This window comes from Branchiostoma lanceolatum, chromosome 4 (genome assembly GCF_035083965.1).
Source record: "Branchiostoma lanceolatum isolate klBraLanc5 chromosome 4, klBraLanc5.hap2, whole genome shotgun sequence".
Lineage (NCBI taxonomy): Eukaryota > Metazoa > Chordata > Leptocardii > Amphioxiformes > Branchiostomatidae > Branchiostoma > Branchiostoma lanceolatum.
Genome location: NC_089725.1, coordinates 23,023,748 through 23,047,265, shown reverse-complemented (window position 1 = coordinate 23,047,265; position 23,518 = coordinate 23,023,748). Strand labels below are relative to the sequence as shown.

The window sequence follows — 23,518 nt, the reverse complement described above, 5'->3', positions numbered from 1 at the left end:
AAAACATCCTTGTCTATCCAGGTGCAGCACAGTCCCAGACCACCAAAACATGCCAAACAGAAGGCACAGCAGCCAAGCTGACCAATCACACATCTGCCAGACATCCTGCACGGGAATCGGTCGCCTCGGGGCGGCCCAGTCCCCGGGACTCCAGCCCGTGGCGGCTCCCAGAGCCTCCGCCCCCTCGTAGGAATGTCAGCTCACAGCAGCTGGAGCGGCCAAAGACACTCGACATCACCCCCAGACCCAGGCCCACCGCCAAGACCAAGATCACGTCTCCGGGCGCCACCAGCACGGGGAGTCCGGGCACACCTGTCAGCGTGGGCCCCGCCCCCGGGGATGTCATCTACACACCCAAGGTCCCCATGACTCGTGCTCAGATAGAGAGGGAGATTGAAAAGACACTGTTGGACATGGACATGGAGGGTCAGAGTCAGGACGGGACCCAGCCACTGGTCAGACACAGCCCCAAGAAGGACAAGAGGAGACCCACAGTATACGAACTGGAACAGGAGTTCTTGTGACCAGGGTTATGTGTATGGGCATAGTTCCTCTGACCAAGAGCAGTAAGAAGTGATTTGGGACAGCTCTAGAGACCAAAAATGTGTACGCTATGGATGAGGCAATCTGGGAACCCAAATCATGGCAAGTTTTGATTGAGAACAACCTGTTTCTGATTCTCTCCCTGGCTGTCATTGGAGCACAGGCTGTTAGAAATCACCCCCATGTTCCTAAAATGGAGTGAACTGCAGCTCTGCAGTAAACATGTGACATGACTGAAGTTACACAACTGTTGTTCCCAGGGTGCTCAACTGCGAATGTTCTATTTCCATCGTTGTTGGAGGGGTGTAGAGGTTAGTTTTGTGAACCGAACTTTGCCTGTTGAGCTAGGCAGGGAACAGACAGTAGGTTAGCTGTATATTTTTATTATCTTACTACAAAAGAAGAAACTCATTTTAGAGGGAATGAAGAGACTGTCTCAAAGGGTGAGATATTCCTTTTATTAGCTGCAGATGTACTTTCAATACAGGCTGTGTCAGACAGACACACAACTTTTTATAATCATGGACACAAAACAGTTGTTCCTGGCATTGAATGTAGAGATGTCTTGGGGATGGGCAATCCCATTTCCATTTCACAACTTCACATTTACCATCCAGACACCTCATGGACAGGCTAGGGTACAACCCTAACCCTGACATGACCCATCCCTTACTATCAGGCATGCACGGCTAAGGCCTTTCCCATGTATTTTATTGTCTCATAGATATTCTGACCCAAAAGGAAGGGGTGAGGACCACATGGAAACAGGGAGAATGTAGCTATGTTGTGTGTGCAATCCAACATAGCTTTCTTTCATAATGTTTTTCTGTTGTTCCGCTGCTGTTTTGCCTTTGGAATGTCTGTGAACCAGTGAAATGGCCTGAACTAAGGATATACATGTATGGAACTGTATGGAAGTTTGAGAAATGTGAGTAGGAATCCAGCCATTACTCAGGTCATGTCTGATACGGGATTCAAGATGGAGAACAGCAAATGTATATGATGGAACCGATGTATTTTCGTTTATGATAGAAGTAGAGATTTATTGAGAGAAAAACTGGGAGATGTTTGTAAATCAGACATATATTTTGATACCCCCAGCCCTGCTGGTAACATATCATGACTGGGGTTTAGAATAAGTTTCCAATGTTGAGCAGTATATGTGAATAGCTGGGATTGTAGAGGGTAGCCAGGTCTAGGGTATTGCCTTATTATGTGTAGTGATTTCATACATTTGTAAACTTTGTACTGTTCAAGTATTGAAACATTTTGTCTGAGTGTTTGACAAAAAGAGTAGATATATATGTGTACACATCACCTGTAACTCCTAGCTCATTGGTATCCAGAAACATTTATTTTTATTCCATCTTCCAGTTTATATTTTCATAATGTACTGATATATCCAGTGGTCATTGGTATTTATGTGTTTGGTGGATATGTAAGGTGCTGCAAGGCCTGGTAGTGCATAGTTAATGCTAACTAGAGGCAGCGTTGCTGTAGTGGGCAGCTGCTGGGACGAGTCAGGCAGGTGCTGTCGGCTTGTCAGTCATGTTCTTAAGGGGAGGGGAAGTGGTTTGGTAGTCCTTGGTGATGACTTGAGGCAGAGTGGAGAGGCTAAGGGTGCAGCCTGGTGGTGAAAGTGGGACCTTCCCTCTGCTGCCACCTGTGCCATCCATCACTTCCTTGTGCCTAAGTAGTTACACAGTGTAATTACAACCCTCATGGGTCTCAGCGTAAGTGAATCTGTAAAACATTGAGCAATGGCAGTTCAGAATGTACAGTACAGTATTTCCATATCGTACCCAACCGGCCTTTCTGGTTGTGCCTTCGCAATGGTTGTGCCTTTCCTCCAGCTAGACCACCGAACCTCCCCTGTGTCATGAGATTTATAATGATTCTGCAATATCCTGGGTGCACAAATGTGTCCACTCTATTCCCATTTCTGTATATTGGATTGTGCATGAAGATATATTGGTCCAAAAGGTTAAACAAGGTCACTGGGTGGCCATGGTAACATTTGATATCTCCTGTACGTTGTCATATGATGGAAGACAGTTTTGTCACAAGGATATTGTAGAGATGTAAGCCTTTATCTCAAAGTTGAATTGTATATTATTAAGATATTATCTCACTAAGTTTGCTTCAGGTACATATAACCCTTCAAATGCAATAGTCTAGCAGCAAGTAATATTGTGTTGATTTCTATTGTAATACATGTAAAGGTTGTTAGGGGGCGTTTCTGTTGTGAGGCACCTTCTCAGCTCGTCATTTTAACATCGTGTTGGATTGCTTCAGAAATGTCTTCATTGCTGAATTCTTGCCAAAGAAGAGGGAAAATGAGCTGATAATTGTTCATTTGATCCATTCTCTGTGCTGTTCACAACAGCGATGCTAACGCTGACACCTCCTGGGCATGTCTTCTAAAGTGCTGCGCCATGAGAGAGTTAAGGGACAGCACAAACTCTCCTGATCCGTCTGTTGCCATGGCGAGATACACGTATCAACAATCTCGTCATCTTTTCGCCGTACGATTTGCTGTAACGTGTACAACGCTTCCTTAACTTTCTTCCCCTCCTTCCTGCGTCATCACACAGAAGTGGTTCTCGCAGGACAGTAGTTTAACTGATGTGACATAGTGGCAACACAGTAACGTTTGAGATAGAGCACGCCAGTGCACACAGGCGTTGTCAGAAGGACTATGCTGTGGAACCGCATATAATATATCCTTTCTTTCTCCGACAACCCACCCTTTCCACATTCCTTCGCTAGCAGGCAGGCAGGCCCTTTTGCCGGCATTTCCCCACCTTGCTGCTTGTAGTTCTAGCCCATCGCCCCGTGTCTGTCCCACGTTACCTCGCACGTACACACTCTTGCAGCAGCAGGAAGTGTTTCATTATTGTATTATCCAAAGTACTTAGCTTCCTCCACCGGGCAGCAATAATGGCATATCCAGTTGCAAAGCTGTGTAATAGTATTACGTTTGTTTTCTTTTGTATGATTTGTACATGTACAGCCTCCATACCATACGTACTGATGGTGCACTTTACATAATATAACGTTAGCGGTTGATATGAACAATGTATCATAATTGGTTGCTCCTTTCTGTATTAAAGCTACTGTATGTGCAAGAGGGAAAATAATAAAAATTACATAGTATGTGTTTGTTTGGTTTGTCGTTCTGTTCCTATGTAGAGTTGCGATATGATATGATAAGAACAGACACTCTTCACGCATTCACCGTAGTAACTAATGTGTACATTTGTCCATACTGTTGTCACGTACGTAAGGCCTCTTGGACTACATTTCATATGTGTATGAAAAACTCGGCCAAGTGTTCTTCTCGTCCTATTTTAAGACGTTTCATAAGAAAAGGTCTGGGAACCTCGAAGAAATGATATTCAGGGAACAATACTGAGGCTGGAGGACGGCATCCCCGTATACGTAGACAACTGATAATTTTATGGTAAAAGCGGCAATTTTCACCAAAATGGGTCTTCGGTGTTGCCACGGTTCAACCTCAACCAAGAGACCTAATCTCCATGCAGATTTATTGGTGGGAACGACAGTATCTAAAGGGCAAAAGCAGCATTATTAAACACCGATGGCCAATAGCGCTGCTTTTGCCCTTTGGATACTGTCATTGCCACCGATAGATCTGCTTGGAGATTATAAGAGGCCTGCTGTAGGCTAGATCGACTCGCCCACAGGCCTGTTGTCGGCTATCTCCCGGACCGTTGGCCCAGGTGGGAAGGGTGATGGACCCAGGCAGACGAGTTCCCACCAATATTAGGGGCAGGGCTAACGAGCCTGTTGAAGCGTGTTCTATTTTTGTACCACGTCTTCACCTGGCGTCCTCAAATTACCTGACTATGGTTCTTCCATTTACACGCTTGTGAACAAAAATGAAAGGCCAAAGCCGCCAAACTATTTCCGTAGCCCGATCCGCCTGGTCTTATTTCAGCAACTTCCAAGCTTGGTTTCGTCAAATTGATATTTATTCCAATCAATAAAGATAATAGGGTGATCTAAACTACCTCCTGACACACCTAATACGTTTGCATAGAGTGGGCGAGAACCTAGAAGTTTCGTCGATATTGTAACGTATCGTCGTCCCGCTCCTCGCGCATGGAGTGGAAACCACAGACATAGATGATCTGCGTTCGAGTCCTGGCGGAACCAGAGATGGACATGTGCCAGTAACTACGACAAAAGCACATTTGAAGAGAATGGAGTCTCTTTGGTCCATCCAGCTGTGTCTCGGAGAATATTAGTCCGAGTTCGCCGAATGAAATTGCCTCCGAACAACACAGCGGCTATTTATTTCGATTCGAACTTTAGATCCCGATCTTTCTCCGGGTCCCACTTCAGAAACAATATCGTTGTTTCGATTAATAATGAGAGTAGAAAACCCTTCCCAGACTCCACCAGAAAAGTTTCCATGTAGCTTAGCGTGTCCAGACCTTAACGGTAAGCGGGAGTCCCGACAATCAAGGCAATGTCCTCGTGTGGCCTGTGCATAAGGGCGTGTTTGCAAAACATTTTCAGGCGCCACAAAAGAACGTCGTAAATTTCAATTTGCTAAGAAGCCTGAGGGAAGCTGGGTCGTTAGTTGGCTGGAGCCATCTCGCTGATTCCACTGGCGCCCCGGTAAATAGTCGGGGCGTCCGGAGGCCGGCAGGATGGAAACCCGCCAAGATGGACGTCATTCAGGACACAAACGCACAGGAAAACTAACGCTGCACGACCAACATCAATTGAACTGTTTATTACTGTGGATTTGGTCAATCAACAAGCAGAGAACAAAATTTGCAAAACGTTTCACACCAATGAAGTGTCGGTCATGTAGTCCTGTAATAGTTCTTTCCTTTTATACTGACCTTGGGGTGATGACTTCTGTCGTTTCGAAATGCGTCAGTCATGCCCTCTTCTAACAATATAAGCGGCCCTTCGACGGTTGCTTCTGAAGTTGCACCGATTCAATGGAGGAAATTTTCATCCATTTGATGAACTTTATAGGTCTTTATAGAAGAAGGTTTGCAAAGCCTGAAACGGAAATGCATTTACTGTAGTTCAAATAGCACCTTAACTGAATGGTGCTGGTGTATTTCTATTAGTGTACTTTTATTTCAATCAACCTGTTATCATCAGCGTTATGATTTCAGAGGTGAAACAGACCGATGTAGCCAAGGAAACCGACTCTCTTGGAAAATATAAGACGTCCGATAAGACGCTTGACAAGTCTTTCCAATGTCCATGAATACTCTATGCTCGGCGCCACACGGAGCGGAGAAATGTCAGCTCCCTCGGCAAACATTGCGTAACAAGGCTAGCGGTGCGTCATCTCACCACGATGTAACACTTTTCAATCCATCTGCCGGGGTTTGTTTGAGGTGGCCGCGCTTCCTAACGGTCTGAATGCAGGAGCAGGAAATCCGATGTGACCGTAAACACACTGGTGTAAGGGAACACCGTGTTCCTTCGTGCGCTGACCTGTGCACATGCGGCTTCTCGGCCGGCCAGACGGGCGTAGGAACTCTGTCGCCGGACGTTTAAGCCAAGATATCTGTTTTCTTACAATTACAAGTGTTGGCAGGATTTTCCCCTTCGTAGTCCAGTGTTGGAGAACAACTGTGCAGTGTAGATTTGATGCAGTGTGAAGCTTCACCGGTGAGTGTTCTATATTCGATATGCGACTAGGTCTTCTCCACCTTGTCAAGCTCTCGTCGCTATAAATGGTTCGTGCATGGTTGCTTTCGTGAAGTTTTCATCTCGCGTATATATAAAGATCGTTCCATGTTCTTAGCAAATATCATAATGTTGGAAAAATATCGTTATTTCTTGATTGTTCTACGATTCTTCTACGGTAAGTAAGAAAATACTTTTCAATCTTTTTGTGAAAGGAAGTTCTTCTAAAATTGACCAGGTAATACTCACGGCAATTGTCATACTTTAGAAAATTGCAAATCAGCATATTTCACGTAGGATAGCAAACTGATTGAAAAACCGGACAACCGACTTGACAACAGCAAGTCAAGTTTAACTGTTTACCAACACTGGTGTTACGAGGGCTTGCTCTAGTATATCATAAATTACTGTGGGAGTCTCGTTTACAGACAAACATTAAGTTTAACTAACATCCACAGTGTCTATGGCCAATGACTCGTCGGATGATCCCTCCGACATCTGAACGTCGAACCGTCATAGTTGTCAGTTTTATCCAGAACTTCTATTAGTCCAAATACTGTATAATGTCCTTGGTCTCGGCATATCCTGTAGCTGTGCCGGCATTTCCACGGCGGAATCAGGTGGATTGTATTGACAGGACAGAGTTGCAGTCTGCGGCAAGTGGCCGTGAAGTGGCCATATAACCACAAACACGCCAATCTCCGCGTCGCGCCGGCGGCTGGTCGATACCTCTCCTTGAGTCGCCCATTTGTTTCCGTGACAATAATGTCTCTGGAAGAAAACAAACACGAAAACTGGCCTGAAACCGGGCCTGGCGGGCCCCACCATACCAACGGTGTAGCCAACTTGACCCATGTTTGTTGTGCTGGCCGTATCGCTACCTACATCAGACTCGGTCTTTTCAGCGACAGCGCGACGTGAAAGGACAACCAGACCCGCTAATGCACCCGTCCCAGCCCGGCTCGTTTGGGTCCCTGTCGTACAGAACCGACTGTTCATGACTAGAGAAGCCGAAAGGAGGCGTGTCTAGATCTACCTGTTCTGAGTAGCCTGTACACAGACAGCATAGGTCTGGGGAACAGTCTTTCAAGGCAGTGGTGCATCGGTCGTCCAATAATAAAATGTGTACAGTCTGTATGGCGAGTACTAATTTATATCAGCCTGTGCGTCCAGCAGCAAGTTAGGATGAGAAGTCATTCTTATTCCCAAAATTTATGGTCGAGAGGTGATGTTATTATCATTTTCGACTCCCGATGTGGCCTGTGTAGAGACTAAGTGCCGATACCGAAGGGCGGTCTTGCCATGCCAGTTTATCCAACCCCCCTCAGTTCGAGGAAAGCTTGGGAAACCGCCAGCTTCGATGTAGGTCGGACGGCCTCGACTTTCACGGCAAATGATACACAACTGTGGCCTTTCAAGTTGCCATAATATTGACATTGCCTCCCCATTTGAGGCAGCAGTACGCACGCGTCTCTTCGGCGGGATGACGTACGCACAAAGGCTACCAGCGGACAGCCTTCAGACACGGCAGGGAGAGTACAGCGTTAGCGGGATGCAGGGAGGAGTTCGTCTGCCGCAGGAAATGTGGTTACGTACTTGTTTAGGTATTGACATGATATATCTGTGAAAAGCTTTGCTCGGTAGGAATCCTGTTACACCTGTTCTCCAGGCGTCCAGGTTCTGAAATGTACTCTTTTTTTCACAGGAATGGCAGCTATGTGTGTATGTCTTTCTCTTCGTTGCTGACATTGCCCCATGCATTGTTCGAGGTCTTAAGACTGGTAGAAACAGAGTTACAGAAACTGGAGATGTGCAAGTGCACACACCCCTGTGAATAAGTGGATGCTCCCTATTGTGGCACTCAAGGCTATGAAGTACTGTACATGTGACGTAATAAACGTGTACTAGTGGCTCTCTACTAGCTCCCGTCGTACGCAGTATTAAAGCCGATGGTTCGACTCGCAGTATCCTGCCTTTCCATGTCCTATGACCTTCACTAGCGGCAAGTCATATGATAGTTGATATCACGGTGCATACGGCATGTTGATTAGTAAGTCATGGCTCCTTCCAGAGAAAATGATGTGAAATTGCAGGCTTCTGTGACGGCCTTGCGAAATCTGTCTGCGCGTGCCTCTCAGTTTCACAGCTTGTTCCTAACACTTAAACAGCGCGCAGATGGAGACATTTCTCACTATACACCCCCCCCCCCTTCAAGGGCCTTCGTGCCTTCCCCCACGTACCACGCCCCTGTGCATTGTGTACCAATTGGCCATGGCCGAGCTCTTCCTGCCCGGGAGGTGCCAACTTCTGTGCCGCCAGGCCTCGCTTTCACTCACGCTGACAGAAATGTCTCATACCTGAACTTTCTCACCTGCATTCCAAGAAGCTCAGGGGAGCAACCATTTCTCAAGAGGGGGAAGAAGTGCGACAACACGCTCAAACTAGAATGGCAACATATTCGGGAAAATGCAGGATATTCCCCTCCCATTACCTACACCTCAAATATGACATCCTTAGCATCGGCTGTAAGGGTATTATGAAGTTTCTGCATAAATTATGCAAAGGAGGTCGGCATTACCATAATTTATATACAGGTGTGTTCACCTCTCCTAAAGGTACCTACATCTGAAATATGACAATCGTAGCCTTTACGGTAAGGGAAATAAATGTTTATGCCTAAATTATGCAAATGATGTCCACATTAGCATAATTTATGGCCAGGTGTATTCACCTTTCTTAAAGGTACCTACAACTCAAATATGACATCCATAGCTTTTACGGTGAGGAAAATTCAAGTTTATGCATAAATTATGCAAATGAGGTCCTCATTAGCATAATTTCTGGCCAGGTTTCCTGACCTTTCCTAATGGTAACTACATCTCAGATATGACATCCGTAGCTTTTACGGTAAGGAAAATACAAGTTTATGCATTAATTATGCAAATGAGGTCAACATTAGCATAATTTATGGCCAGACCTGTTCACCTTTCCTAAAGGTACCTACATCTCAAATGACATCTGCAGCTTGTACAGTAAGGGAAATACAAGTTTATGCATAAATTATGCAAATTAGGCCCTTATTAGCATAATATATGTCCAGGTGCATTCACCTTTCCTAACGGTACCTACATCTTAAAGATGACATCTGCAGCTTTTACGGTAAGGGAAATATAAGTTTATGCATAAATTATGCAAATGAGGTCCTCATTAGCATAATTCATGGCCAGGTGCATGCACCTTTCCTAAAGGTACCTACATTTCAAAGATGACATCCGCAGCTATTACGGTAAGGGAAATACAAGTTTATGCATAGATTATGCAAATAAGGTACTCATTAGCATAATTTATTGTCAGGTGCATTCACCTTTCCTATAGGTACCTACATCTCAAATATAACATCCGTACATTGTAACATAAGGTACATATAACTTTTTGCAATACCATTAGTAGAGCTACCACCGCACATCTACTTGGTTTTTGGCAGAAGAAGAAGAAGAAAGAAGAAGAAGAAGAAGAAGAAGAACAGGCAAGCAAAAACAATATATCCCCCTTCCCACTGGAAGGGGAATATAATAACCCAACCCCCTTCTCGTGACTTAAGGCATTTTCATTTGAAAAGTCGGAGGGGAAGGGAAGGCCAGTCAACTTTCTTACCATCGTCTGATTCCACTAACTAGTATTTCATTTTCAATCTAAGAACATGGCCAACCCGTTATTTGACCGTCTTACTCAGTCTCAGTCGTGTTTGTCGTTAGCTTCCTCCTTCCTTCTCTCCGTCGCCCTAAATCAACACCAATCTCCCACCCCTCGTTATTACACGTTTATTAGTCGCCAAAACTTTCGTTAAAAGACGGCCGACAATGTCCTTTCGACTTATCCTCCAGCCCTGAAACAATGGAGTTGCCCTAATGTGGAAAATTGCCATGGGAAAAAGGTAAATCTTCAGAGGCCCGTGCGATAGGCGGTAATCTTTTTCACCGGTTCCAACCCTCCCAAGGTCTGTAGCGGATAGTCCCCAGCGTTACAGCAAGTGGGTGGAGTGGATGGGCCATTGTGGACTCCTGCTGGTGGTACATACATACGTACGTACTCCTGCACCGAGGCCCGAAGACGAGATTTAAGTGTTCTCGACCATTTCTACACAACTGTGTCGACACACCAGGTGAGTAAGGACGTAAACTAAGTCACCTGGCGCCAAACACAGACGTCTGTCTGTACTGAGCTGGGCATGAAACCGAGTTACCCGGGGTAAGGGCGCAGTGAGTAACCTTTCTATCCTTCTGTTTAGAAGTGAATATCATATGTGAACCTTGTCATGGATTGTCATACATCTTTCCATCCCTGAATAGCGTTTAGAAAGAGCGCAGCGATCTTATAGACCTAGAATTGAGATAGATGTTAGATATATGCAAGACGACTTGTAAGACGGCATGTGTATAAAACGTGTACCTGTAAGAAAGGGCATCAAAGACAGAAATTTTCGTGCTACATGTAGGTTTCTTAGAAGGCGGGGGGCGGCTCCCTCACCCCCCCCCCCCCCCCCGTGTTATGTGTTTTTCGTGGTCTTTTTCTGTTTACTCCAAGATCCTCCAAACGTTCTGCCTCCCTCTGCCTGATTAGTAGGAGATTTTCTCGGCTTACCCTTACAGGACCAGAAACGGCTGCAGTCCCTTTATCGGCAAGCCGTTGTGTACGTGGAAGCACAGAGCTAACGATATCAAAGAGCTTTGCTAAGCTTAAACATCAAACGGCGGTCGAAAGTGGCCTTTGCGTCCGGAGCTGCCCTGCAGCCTTTAGGCGCGATAAAGCCCTGCTGGAAACGCGCCGCCCTGCCCACTGTTGTCCATTTTAGGACTCCGGAAGGCCAGAACTGCAGGGATAATCGATCTGCCTTCAAATCTATTGAAATGATCGAATTCTTTCTGGTCGGACCCACATCGCGGTGGAAAGCTCCCTACAAAGCTGTGCCACACTGGCGGGATTTAGTAAGCAAGCAATTGCGTGTTGTCTCCGCTTGGGCCGGGAATCCGCTGGTGGGGAGCCCGTCTCAAAGGTGCAGGGGAGCTATGGCTGCAGATATTTAACGACAATGCGAGGAACTCGTGACTCCTTGAAGCAAGGAAAGCTGTGGGCTTGTGAGACGCACGCAATTATATCCTACGGCTTCCTCCTGTGGGCTCAGCGGACTTAGCGACAAACTCCCCATGGGAAAAGGGATTTAGAGCTATTTCACGCAGGTTACAAGCGTGAAACTCTTGGGTCAGTGCGTAAAATCATTGCCCAACCCACACGCTCACCTCTCCAGCCCGGGCTGACAGGCTGGAATGTCGGTGCTCACTCCGTGTCAGGACCTGAAGGACGGCTTCTCGGGTCTCCGCACGACGGCACGGACACGGGCATCCCGAGACTCCCGCCGCACCGCCGGCAGGGTGTCCACCTGTTCATATGCAGCTCAAACTTGTATCCATAAAAATCATTGGTGTACGTGTCAAGCGGGTAACCCCAAACATGCAGTCACTACGAACAATGCTGTTTGAATTAAAACAGACTGTGTGAAGCATGAAATATGCCCGGACAGTGTGCCGTTAGTAACCACCTGCGGGTGCACTCGGGGTTGTGGTGGCCTTGACACTTGTGGTGCACTATTGGCAGTTTTTTTTTTCTTATGAAGAGCAGGAGGACTTGACAACTTGTCATAACGCGCATCAAGACCGTAGATATGAAGATGGCGTTTACGGCCAAAGGTTTGATTCTGCGGGCACACAAAGTAGCCTTTCTTGTACGAGATTATCTTTCTTGATTACCCCCAGACATGATCATGAACCGTACCATGACGTGGGACGTGACATAAAAAGTATAGTTGCGTTACCAATTTTGTTGTTGATTTTATTTGACTCGTGTTATAGTATGATTCTGAAATATCACGATTGTTAACTCTCATATGTAGATTTATAAGCATGCATTCATCCCAGCATTCCTACCCGGATACACGTCTACTACGTCTCATGCACCCATCCATCTATGGGAACGCAATCTTGCGCGTTTGGGGAGACCCATGGTTACCTGCGACCTGGAACATGGCATGGCTCCACAGGTAACATAACACCTGGGCTATTCCAAGAACGACGCAACCAATTAGACGTAAACTGGGGGAAATCGGCCGTGCCGGTGGCAGCATGATTGTGAGGGACATGCTCCGGTAATTCTAACAGCAACATAGCTGCCCCCGGAAGGGAAAAATGGAAATACTGACGGGAAAATGGACAAGTCGGGCCAGGCTGCCTACCGTAGTAAGGAGAAACGAAACATAGTTTTTGTGAAGGCTGAGACTGGCAGCTGATGTCGAATACCAGCGTCGGTCGTCGGTTTCAGCGGGCGTTTCTCGGCACCAGGTAGTAGCCTGAGTGATGACACTCAGGCTACCAGGTAGAGGTAGAGCCTGGAACTATACAATGTCCTTGCTGTAACAAGCTACTTACCGGTAAGATTCCTGGGTGTTGCCTGGGGCGGAGTGCCGGTTTACCGACTGATCCGACATGTGCGCTCGCTCACCGGACATTGTTAGAGGATCAGTACAGGAATGTGGGACACTATTACTTCAAATCCAATTTTGTTCTTCATTCTGAGTCGGATTTCGCCGCAGATGGTTTCATCGGAATTGTCGTATTATAGTGATCCGGCTCTGTGCCTTTCACCAGCGTCCTTTGTTCTGCTGAGACGTTTGAAGTGTGTTACGATCTCACATAAACTTACCTAGAAAATGGGAAAATGTTTGTAGGCAACATAGAAAGATGACATTTCTTTTTGAAACAGAACAGTTCAAGAAAAGTTATAATACACTTATTATCCTATAAACAGAACAAAGACGGGACAACCTGCTCGACCTTTGCACTTGTCGGTTGACAGATTTATCCTTTGTGTCATATCTAATGAAATCCCCCCGCGTTTAAGTAGTGCACATTTTCCTATTATACCTCTGACACAATCCACTAAAATTGCCGGTGCTTACCTTCTTTGTGAGGCCTGATCCCTCTCCCTGGCGGGTAGGGCGTCCTTGAACTTTCTTTTTGTCTTCAGGCTTTACTCGCGCGTCTTTTAAAGGATTACCGACCATTGGGTCACATGCAATCGTCAAAGTCATCCCAAATTACATTAAGCCTTCCGTCTATGCGTAATCATGGGATATTAGAGCTCGGAAGGATACTGGTGTGACATTACGAGATAGACGGGATATGGGTTTTAGCCATACTGATGGAGAGATGTTTCTGATGTGAAATGACGGTGTATGGACCTGAAACCTCATGAAAGGTGTCCGGAATTTAAAACGAGCGGCGTGATCATGTGTAATTACCAGGTACTACGGTTGTCCGTCAGGACTGCTTGAACAAGGTAGGTACACGTTCCGCCCCTCTAGTCGACGTTTAGCCAGATTCACGCCCCGGATCAATACTATGGGCCCTTATGAGGGAAATATTGCGTAAAAACACAAGACGACACGAGCATGATTGCGTGCTCTCGAGGTATCGCTGCCCGCATGAGTGCGCGGCTTCTGACGGCTGACGGGAAGCGTCCCTCATCTGCCGCTCTCTCAGCTCCGCTCTTGCCGTTCACGTGCCGGCTGGAGTGGTCCGTTATCCGGGTTTCGGACAGCAGGCTTAGAGCCACACAATACTTCATTGCCTTGTTGGACGCCGCGATGATGGTTTACATCCTGCTGCTTCAGCCCAGGGGATTGTACAGGTAGGTAGGTGTGTGGACTCGGGGTGTAAGCTTGGTGGGAACGGTGTCTGACTGGATGGGAAACATGAATCTAAATAACCTGCAACGCGTTATTGAAATAGTCATGGAGATCAGCCTGTCCTTAGGGCCGTCAATAATGGTTTTCTTCTTGATCTCAATTGCAAAGAGTGGAACAAGTTGTCTGGCCGTACTACCCAACTGCAATGATGTATTGCCATACCTTGTTCATGTCGTCATCTGCTACATTATCATTTCACCATCAGTTGGAAATGTTACTATGGTCAGGATTAAGGCAATGCATATGTGAGACACGAGGATCCAGAATCTGGTAGGTCATGTGTTCCTGAGCTACCAATCAGCACCAGGTGACCCTTAGCACAATAAAACTGCTCCTCCCGTGCAGCAGGTGGAAGACTCAGGCCCAACCTTGAAACGAGGTCTTAAAAGTTGAAGTTAAAACATTGACCATAGCCTAACTTCGGGTCTTCCAAAAGAATCCACGTGCCAAGTAAAAAAAGAACCAATGATCGGTGAAGAAAAAGTATTGTAAGCTGATGTTAGATAGGTAGCCTGGGTTCCAGGCTCGAGAGTACAACACGTGTTTGTCACCTGGTGGTCCTTGGGTCATGTCAGGGTTTCTGACGGGCAACTGACAATAGTAAAGCCTAACTATTAGTTCAGTTAAAACACATGACAGACTTTTGGATGGCTTTCCGCAGAACATGGGTGGAGGAAAGCTTTAGAGGTCAGTTCCCATTTCGGAGGGGAACCCAATACCAGTGGTTCGAACTTCTCAGGTTGACGAGTCTGTCGTATCTGTCCGTCCGGTGTCATTGTTTACGGGTTATGTCAGTTCTGGAGCGTGCTCCTGTCCACTCAGGGTGGACAAGATGGACGAGAAACTCAGGTAAGGAGGTGGCTCTGCATAACTTCTGGACAGGTGGGTCCGAGTGTTGCCACGCCGCACACAGGGGCTTTTTGTCCGGTACCTGCTGGGGGAACAGGTAAGTGGCACATCTTGACATTCTCCTGTCGTGTTTATTTCCCTCGGCTTTCTCAAGCGAGAGAGTCTTACGCTCTTAAGGCCGGCACACCTGTCGGGTTGATGAGTACGGCGAATGTTCCGGGGCAACAGGTAAGCCTGCTGTTCACTTTGATAAGAGGAACGTGCCCCTCTGTCACAGGTAGAACAGCATGTTAACCCACTCTTCTCCACAGGTAGGGCAACAGGTAAGCCCGTCCACGCATCGCGGCGCGCCGCTGGGAGAGTCCAACCGAGGCGAGGCGATGTATCGTGTTCCGTAGGACTCTCTTTGACGGCCCCTGCAAATTGGGTCGAAATGTTGCAGCAACAATTTCATTTGTCGGGCCGATGAGGAAAGTCAGCCAGCCGACTGCGCTCGTCTTGGTGAAGCAGTTGTCACCTCGGCGAGGGAAAACGCCCCTTTGTTGTTGGCGGACCTAGATAAACTCTGTCGATGCAATCGTGCGTGTGTACAGCTTAAGATTTAACGGTCGGGGAGTTATGATATGTAGCGGTTACTTTCAAAAGTAAACCCGGCATGTTATTTTGACTAAGTGGGGCCCGGGTATTGACACAAGAGGTCCGTCTGCATGCTCCGTGCTACCACAAGTGGTCATAGTTTAGGCAAGAGCACAGAATGTCAGCTTCTCCTGCGCGCGACTGCCATGGGTTCTGTATCTGTATCTGTATAGCCGGTATAACCGCCCTTCGGCGTAACACACCAGCTTCGCAGGTTCTTGCCCTGTCCTTCCTTTCCGTACTTCAGACGGCTGGTGGGAGGGGTGCGCAGCCAAGCGACGGGCATGCAGGGGTTGAGGGGTCTTCCTCTCCTTGGCCGGGTGTCAGTGCAGGCTCTCCATTCAACAACGTCCGGGCTTTTTATAACGGTGTGATCTCCCCTTACAGCCACACACGCAAAACTCGATGAGAATGAGCCACGAGTTGACTGAATAGCGCCAAATATTTTTCCGACCGGGGGAGGGAAGGCCGGCCGCCGTATTAGTAGTGTTTTAATCTTTCCTGCCTGGCTGAGACATCTCTGTGCACTGCGAGGGGAGGGACTTCAGCCGAACTAGCGCCGCGCGTGTTTTACCAGAAGGAAGGCAATGAAAACAAAAACACAGCGAGATGCCAATGTTTGCTAAAGAAATTCGGACCGTGTGAAATGTTGTTGTATGAACATACTTTGCTATTGACATGTATTAGGGGTCGGATCGGGTCACTACCACTAGAATGAGACCTGTCCACCCCTGTTTATGGCTTGGTGTCGCCCCGTTGGTTGGTTGGGCCGGCGGCGGACCAAGGCGGGACCCACAAAAGCAGGATGATGTTAAATAAACATGACTGGATAGGCGCCGTACTCGCTGCCGGTCCGCGTGCATTAGTGCAGTCTGACCATGACACGGGAGGGGGAAGTTCTGCTAGAGACGGTGTCTAACGCTAGGGTTAGCCAAAGGAATATTTCTACACTTCCCTCCCTAATTCCTTCCATGTTCCAGGGTGCTGGCGCTCTTTGATGCCGACCATTCGGAAACTCAAACAACACCGACGTAAGCGGCGGCCGTGACAGTTAAATACCGCATTACCATTCAGTCGTGCCTAGACCCTGCCAATTCAACACTGGACATCGGCGGGACCGGACTACTCTCTCCAGGACAGGCACACCATCCTCCGAGCAGGGACGGCCCCAGCATGGGAGCCGCCGACTGGGTTGTACGGGTGGTGCTGTGTTCCGCGGCGGTGGCTGGCCTGCTGGTCGCCGTGGGTTTGCGTCGGACTTACGGTCTCCCCTTGTCGGGCTCAAAGACACAGGTAAGACATAAACTTCCTTACGTGAAAAATGAAAGGATTGCTGAAGGAATTTCGTGTTTGTTTTCTTCTTGTTATGATGGGTAACGAGGGTAAGAAACAGAGATTGCACATAGAAACCTTATCGTCAGGACGCCTTCCGCGCGCGCTATGCCTGCTAACATGCGGAATGTCGTTAGATGAGTGCGGTGCGGCGCGGGCAGGGGGACACGAGAAACCAGCACAAACTGATAAGAATAACAAGTTGGGCTTAGCAGCGATACAAGCGGGTAGCCAGGCGTGCGGACCAGGACGCTTTGGAGACCTGGTCAGGCGCCGAGTGATGGGTACGAGGCAGCCGGCAGACGTCTGTCACCGAGACTACCAGGCGTCTGCTTCTGAGGCAAGAACACTTCGACGCTTCAGCAGATAGAACCACGGCGTCCTGGCGTCCAGCGGCTCTGGAAGCGTGTTTCCCCCCGATACTTCCCTCTATTGCACCGGTGGTTCCGGGCCTTACGCAATGTAAGCCTCCCTTTGTCCCGGTCAGATCGGGACGACCAGTGGTGTCCTCCGAGGGTGGAACGATGTTGCCTTTCTGAGAACTGTATATTTTCCTTTCCCGGGACTGTTCCTGTCCATTACTGGGTCTTACCAAACGCGATCTTCAGTTCACCCATACACACACGCGCCGCGCCAGGACGCTAATTGAGTCCCTTTGTTTCCACATCATAAAACTGAAGGAGAGTCTATAAACGCCCCGTGCTTCACAAGTCGGTGTGTTGTATACAGCACACAGTGCGTGTTGACGAAACGGCGGTGTGTAGTGATACAGATCGTGTAAAGGATATGCCGCGCTTGGTCAGGGATGCCGCCAGATGGTCAGGCCGACCGGGGGCTTTCACCCCTCCCCCCTACATACACATAAATTTTCTTCCTCTACTAGATCTACCAGATACACCGGACAGATTTCTGTGAATATTCACGGTGCACCGGTGATGGTGTTGGTTTGGGATGACGTTAACCACTCAAATCATTAATGAATTCCTGATCTCTCTTGTTGAACCTGATCTGGTGTTAAACGCATTTTGTCCTGTTGACGTCTGTTTTCCGTCTTGCAATATGTTCAGAAACTAGTTGTAGTTACTATAGTATATACATGTAGTTACTTTTGGTATTGAATGTACAATCATCTTCCGCATTTTGGGGCCCTTCGGGAATTTTCTTGGTATTTTTGTGGGAGAGATCAATCTCATGTATGAGGATTGGCGAGGAGATTCCTGTGCGGATGAAAGGGCCGCGCGGCGGGCGCTGAGGAAACGGGCCGTGCGAGGGGGTCGTCACGGACTGTGCCCGCCGTAATTAAAACACAATGTTATCGTTACGAGAACAATATGTTCTCCGTAGACTTGCCATTGCTGCAAAATATTCAAGCAGATCTTGGGGTGGAAGATCGTGAAGCTTTTTTTTCTGAGCGTCTGGCTTCTTGGATAGTTCGCCGGGGTAGGTAGCTGTCAGAGAAGCACAACAGTCAGTAAACGTTACTATCTCCCAGTCCCAGCCCGACTTGGAGGGTAGGACCTGGCGGGTTGGCCACGTCACACCACCTCAATTTGGTTCATCAGGCCGTTTGTCCAATTTCGTACAAAAATTCCGACACATTAGCCTTTGTACCACAAAAGTGCTGAAGTTTTCGCAGTGCCGGGGGTGTCCCTAGGCTGTCAGGGCTTTACTAACAACCTAATCTGGAGTTGGACGGGTTCTGACAAACATTTTGGCCATGCTGATAGTGAAAATGGTTCTATTTACTAGGCAACTAACCTATGTGCCAACCAATGAGCACACAAAGTCGGGGCATTGCGCTTTAAGAGGATTCTAGTCGTCCTGTGGCCGTATTGCATGGTGACACAGGAACCGGTAGAAGGAATAGCTGTAGGCAATGTATTAGCCGCGATGTACATTGTACTATAGATTGAATTGCTGCTTCTCTCTCATGACTGTAGTCTCCTCCAGTGAACTACCGTGATGAGTGAAGCCCGCGCTAGTAACAGCTAGTTGCCAGGTTTGTGCAGTCCGGGGAGAGATGCACCTGTTTACACTGAGGCCGTGCGTGGGCTCCATAAGGAGCGGCGAGCAAACAGTGCGGACACTTGGACCGTCCGTGGCACAGTTGACACAGTATCTCATGATGGTTTACACTGTGGTTGTTGATCCACGGCCACCAATCGCCCATCTGAGTGCCGGATAACACGCAATTGTGATGATCCGGCCACAGATAACGAGAGGATGAAAATTTGCTCCGTCTGTAGTCATCTAAAGCTGGATTTAAAAACATTGATGGGCGCTACAGTATAAACGTCCCTCGATTCACTGTCGGACTATGAAGGACAATGTCCTTGTATTTCATTTTGCGAACGCTGTCGATGCAAATTCTCAACTGTGCACTCACTCACACACACATACACACGGCCATTCGTTTGGTGCTTTCCCCAAGGACAACGGATGTAGATACAGATAACGAGATGAAAAAGTGAACAGTTTCACTTTGTAGAAATTGTAACACGAGATGTATGCCATGCCGCCACAAACATTTACCCGTGGGACTAGGTTCTGGGGATAGGAAGCCTACAGGTAAGAATCCCAAGTCCCACGGCCTGCTATCAATACAAATTAAACGTAGGAGTTCTCTGTCATGTCCTGAGTATATATATATCAACAGGACCTAGGAGGCTGCTGCGGGACATGGATCTGATCTGAAACCAATCTAATTGGAGAAAAGCTGCGGGCCCGCGGCGCTTACGGCAGGCGAAAACAGCGTCATCACAGGGAGGTGCCGCCGCCAGTCCCGTCAGCCAACAGATTCCCGACCCGGAAATAGGAAGTGACGGTAGCCAGCGCGCTCCCTGCCCGGGGCCGTGTTGCCTAATTGCCGCGCGGTTGATGGGGCTGCCGCGGTGCCAAACCTGTGGCTTCACAGAGCACGCCACAGTACGCACTTTGATGTGTTCTCTCTGCTCTTCCTCAACCAATAAAGACAATTACAGATACTCTTCTTCTTCCCTCTCTCTGCAGGAGACTGGCGTCGAAGATCTGTACCGGAGAGACACCGGCTCAGTGTCTGCAGACAAGACGGAGTCGTCTGAAGACGACACGAATCGAGTCCGGCGCTGCACGTGTCAGGATACGTCAGGAACCGTTGCCAGGGAAACGCGCAGCGGGCATGAAAGGACGCAGGGCCAGGTTGTCGTCAACAAAATTCTTGACTTGAACCTGACCAATCAGGACCCGAATATTGAGGTGACGATAGAAGTCATCACGGGTAATGCCTCCATGTCTGAGGACCTGGAGTTCGAGGGCCTATGGGAGATAGAGGGGAACCAGGGAGACGGGACGGGGCGGGAGGATTCTGAGGAAGAGGAGGACACAGATGGCGAAGAGGAGGAGGAGGAGTCTGATGGGGACCAGGAGGAGGACGAGGATGACGAGGACAATCATCTTGACTATGAGGATGACCTTGGATACATACTCGGATTACCAACACAGGCACCAGGTACGTCTCAGTAATTACACGTAGTAATGGAGTTTACATTACCTTACCCTTGACGTACAAGTGTTAGTAACCATAAGATCCTACTTTTTGCCATTGTCACTTGATCACGAAACTAGTAAACCTACACATGCAATGTAGTAAATGTACCCATAAATGAGAGTAACAGCAACCGCGCAACCTAGAACTTGGAAGACACCAGATCTGTTCGACCGAAAGAGGTCCTTTCATTCCTGTGGTTCTCATCTAAGACTTAAGACTATATTGATTTTAGAAGTTCTAGAAGTGATGATATTGGTTCTTTTTGTTAGGCCTTGCCTATTTCCTGATCCTTCTTCGTCTTCTCCGCCGCAGACAGTTTTAGTCGCTTGGTTCTCTGAGATGCTACAGACAAGACCTTCATCCTGGCTCTGTCGTGCACTCGTTCCCTTGCCTTCCGCTCTCTAACGTTTGTACCCGGTCTCGGACTCCTTCTCATACCACGGTCGCTGTTACGGATCACAATTACTAATTACGCCGTCGGCGAAGCTGAAGATTGACAAGAGTCAGAAGTTCCGGGGTCTGTCGGAACAGCTTGGTTCGCGAAGTCCGGGTCAAGGCGGGAAAATAGGTCAGTTCATGGGGGACGGCGAGGAGCGTCCGAGAGGAGGCACCTCAGTGTTGGCCGACTTACAGAAAAGGGATTCCTAAACTCACCAAGGGGTTGCACAAGGCTAAGGCAAATAATTAAAGAAACTTAATCCCAACAATACTCGGCAGAAAGGCAGAGGGCTCGTTCAACATTTCAGCGCTAATGCCGCGGACCAGGTATGGGAAAGACATTGGGGTCTGGTATAATAAACATCTAGTTCCCTGTGTTTGCTCTACTGGACGTTTAAAAAACGACTGAGGTATATCATTTTCCCTTTATTTTCTTTCCTTCTGTCCGTCTGCATCTCTGTCTTTTTTCCATCAATCAATCCATCCATCCCTCTGTGCATTGTTTTACTCCTATCTTTCACCATCAAACTGCAATAAACTCAACTCCCTTCGACGTTCTCTCTCATTCATGACCCCCTTATTCCATTTCCGTCTAACTTGATAAGTAAAGCAGTACAGAGAAGGAGAAGATATCACGCGCCTCCTAACGACATCAGATACACGTCGTCCTTAGTCTGTGGCGGGAGGGGTCAGGGCGCGGGTCAGGCTGCGCGCGGGCTAGCGGGGACGGTTTTCATCGGACGGGCGTGCTGCAGGCGCGCGGGCTGATCAGTATCGGCACACAAGGCTTGGATTAGTCCCCGCGCTCAACCTGGCGCGTGCCGCGGAATCAATCACTCCCTAACAACCTGGCGGTCGGAAGGATATCAACTTCTCGTTCAAGTCTCGGTCGTCTGCAAATATCGTTTAGTTCTTGTGAATAACATTCAAATTAAAATTTGCCATTGATTATGACAATAACGTCCAAACTTGCATTATTTCTCAAAACACGATGTAATGCTCGATGGGCATGAAATCTTCACTCTCTAACATAACGTAATTTCAGCATTTTCACATTATTTAGCATCATGCAACAACCAACTAACAAATTACATCAAATCATGAGGTACTAGTAACATCTTGGCCGTCGGTAAATCCTACGTCGACATGCCGTTGTCGCTCGATTCTCGCACATCCACGTTGGTGGCCGGGTAACATTCTGGTGTTACGGTGTTGTTTATGTCACGGAGGCCGAGCTCAGGGCTGGTCGGCGGAATGTCAGAAATCTGCCGACATTTATTAGCGGATTATCGGCCCCAGTTTATCCAGTAGGGCACGTCCTTGAAACCCAAAATGGCCGCCCGTCGGGTGCCAACAGATGGACACACAGGTCAGCGGGCCGCAGAAAAGGGCGATGGTGGGGGCAAGTATTTTTGTCGGACCGCCACGTGAGGAGGCATTTCAGGCTGTATCCACTAAGCCCAAACGTCCTGTAGGATGTGCAAATAACGTTCTACAATTATTAGTATTCTATTTAAAGATTCAGATTGACACAACTTGACTGGAGCTGAATTGACTCTCATTTTTACAGCCAAGTTCAGCAACAATTTCGTAACGCTGGGAGATACACTAGAGACAAGAGTTAATAAGTGACGGCTGTGAAATACGTTCACAGTAAATGACGTTTTATGTTCTAGTTGGAAGTGTGAAGTAACAATGATGAACGCCATTTCAGATTTAACCACTTTTGGCTCTCCTTCCCGAGTTTGTCGTTCATCTTATTCCCAAACCACCTCTTCAAAATTCTGCCATGAAAATGAAGCATAGCCCAACAAAAGGTAAATTGGCATTGCCATTGATTGCGGTGTGAGAACCCAGTGCTCTCCTTCTTTGATTGTTGATCAGTGACCGGTGAGTTTTGTCCCCTCCTCAGGTGCCGATCTGCAGCCAACAGAAGCCGTGCAAATCGGAGAGCGGCTGGCCCAGGAACAGGAAAGGTCTCCGTTCGACATGTCGGGTAGGTCGTCCGTGTCTTGTGTTCTGTGTGTGTGCCTCACGTGTTCTACTGGCCACAGTCGTAGCCAGCATCGTAAAATGGTAGGTATCGTCTGCATGTATATACAGGGAGTTAGTAGGTGGAGGATACTCGTAGCAGAAAGTAGAGATCCCGGGAGAGCCCGTTCAAAAAGGGCGGGGTTACTTGGCTTCAGTTCGTGCACTGGCAGAGCCAGTTTCACGTTGGTGGCCGTAAAGTAAAGTGGTCAGCCATGTTCCGTTACATCACCGTCTCGCCATCATCATAAAGTTTCTCGTGCCGCTCCGATGGCATTCTCCCACGATAGGACATCTTCAGTCGGTTCTGACTTACCCACATACCTTTTGACAGTCGACCTTGGCCTCATTAAGATCAGATGACTTTCAAAACGCTCCCAGATGGATGCCAACTGGGGCGTCGGAAAACATGGTTTTAAGTTTTAGCCGACAAACCATACTACACTGAGCCAAGGGATACCGATGGTAATGTTAGAATCGAACATTGCTGTCACAATAGAAACACACGTTGAGCCATGGACGTATGATCTGAAATACGTTCAAAAATGGAATCATCATGTGTGGCATGGAAGCACAAGGGGCGTGCATTCTCTGGCGATTTAAGGTCGCCTGTCTCAGCAGCACATAGTTCCACAAGAAATCCTTGTTGTCATCACCTTGTCGGGAGAGATGCTTGGCAT

At 47.9% G+C, this 23,518-nt stretch overlaps 2 protein-coding genes across 6 annotated transcripts in view; both read left to right on the top strand.

Annotated features, from left to right (window-relative positions):
• LOC136433440 (mitogen-activated protein kinase kinase kinase 11-like) overlaps window positions 1–3,699 on the top strand; it is a 33,733-nt gene extending 30,034 nt beyond the window's left edge. For both annotated transcript variants that reach the window (XM_066425652.1, XM_066425653.1), the window contains exon 11: window positions 22–3,699. In XM_066425652.1, coding sequence (XP_066281749.1) covers window positions 22–524 — 503 coding nt within the window. In that variant the 3' untranslated portion in view covers window positions 525–3,699. The remainder of the gene's footprint in view (window positions 1–21) is intronic.
• A 2,206-nt stretch (window positions 3,700–5,905) lies between these two features.
• LOC136433439 (isthmin-like) overlaps window positions 5,906–23,518 on the top strand; it is a 28,189-nt gene continuing 10,576 nt past the window's right edge. The window contains exons 1-4 of one of the 4 annotated variants that reach the window (XM_066425649.1): window positions 5,906–6,210; window positions 16,492–16,804; window positions 19,853–20,330; window positions 22,720–22,803. In XM_066425649.1, the coding sequence (XP_066281746.1) occupies window positions 16,685–16,804; window positions 19,853–20,330; window positions 22,720–22,803 (682 nt within the window). In that variant the 5' untranslated portion in view covers window positions 5,906–6,210; window positions 16,492–16,684. Of the gene's footprint in view, window positions 6,211–6,693; window positions 7,833–9,817; window positions 10,391–13,614; window positions 13,969–16,491; window positions 16,805–19,852; window positions 20,331–22,719; window positions 22,804–23,518 lie in introns of those variants that run through there. The other 3 variants (XM_066425650.1, XM_066425648.1, XM_066425651.1) reach the window with 3 other exon arrangements.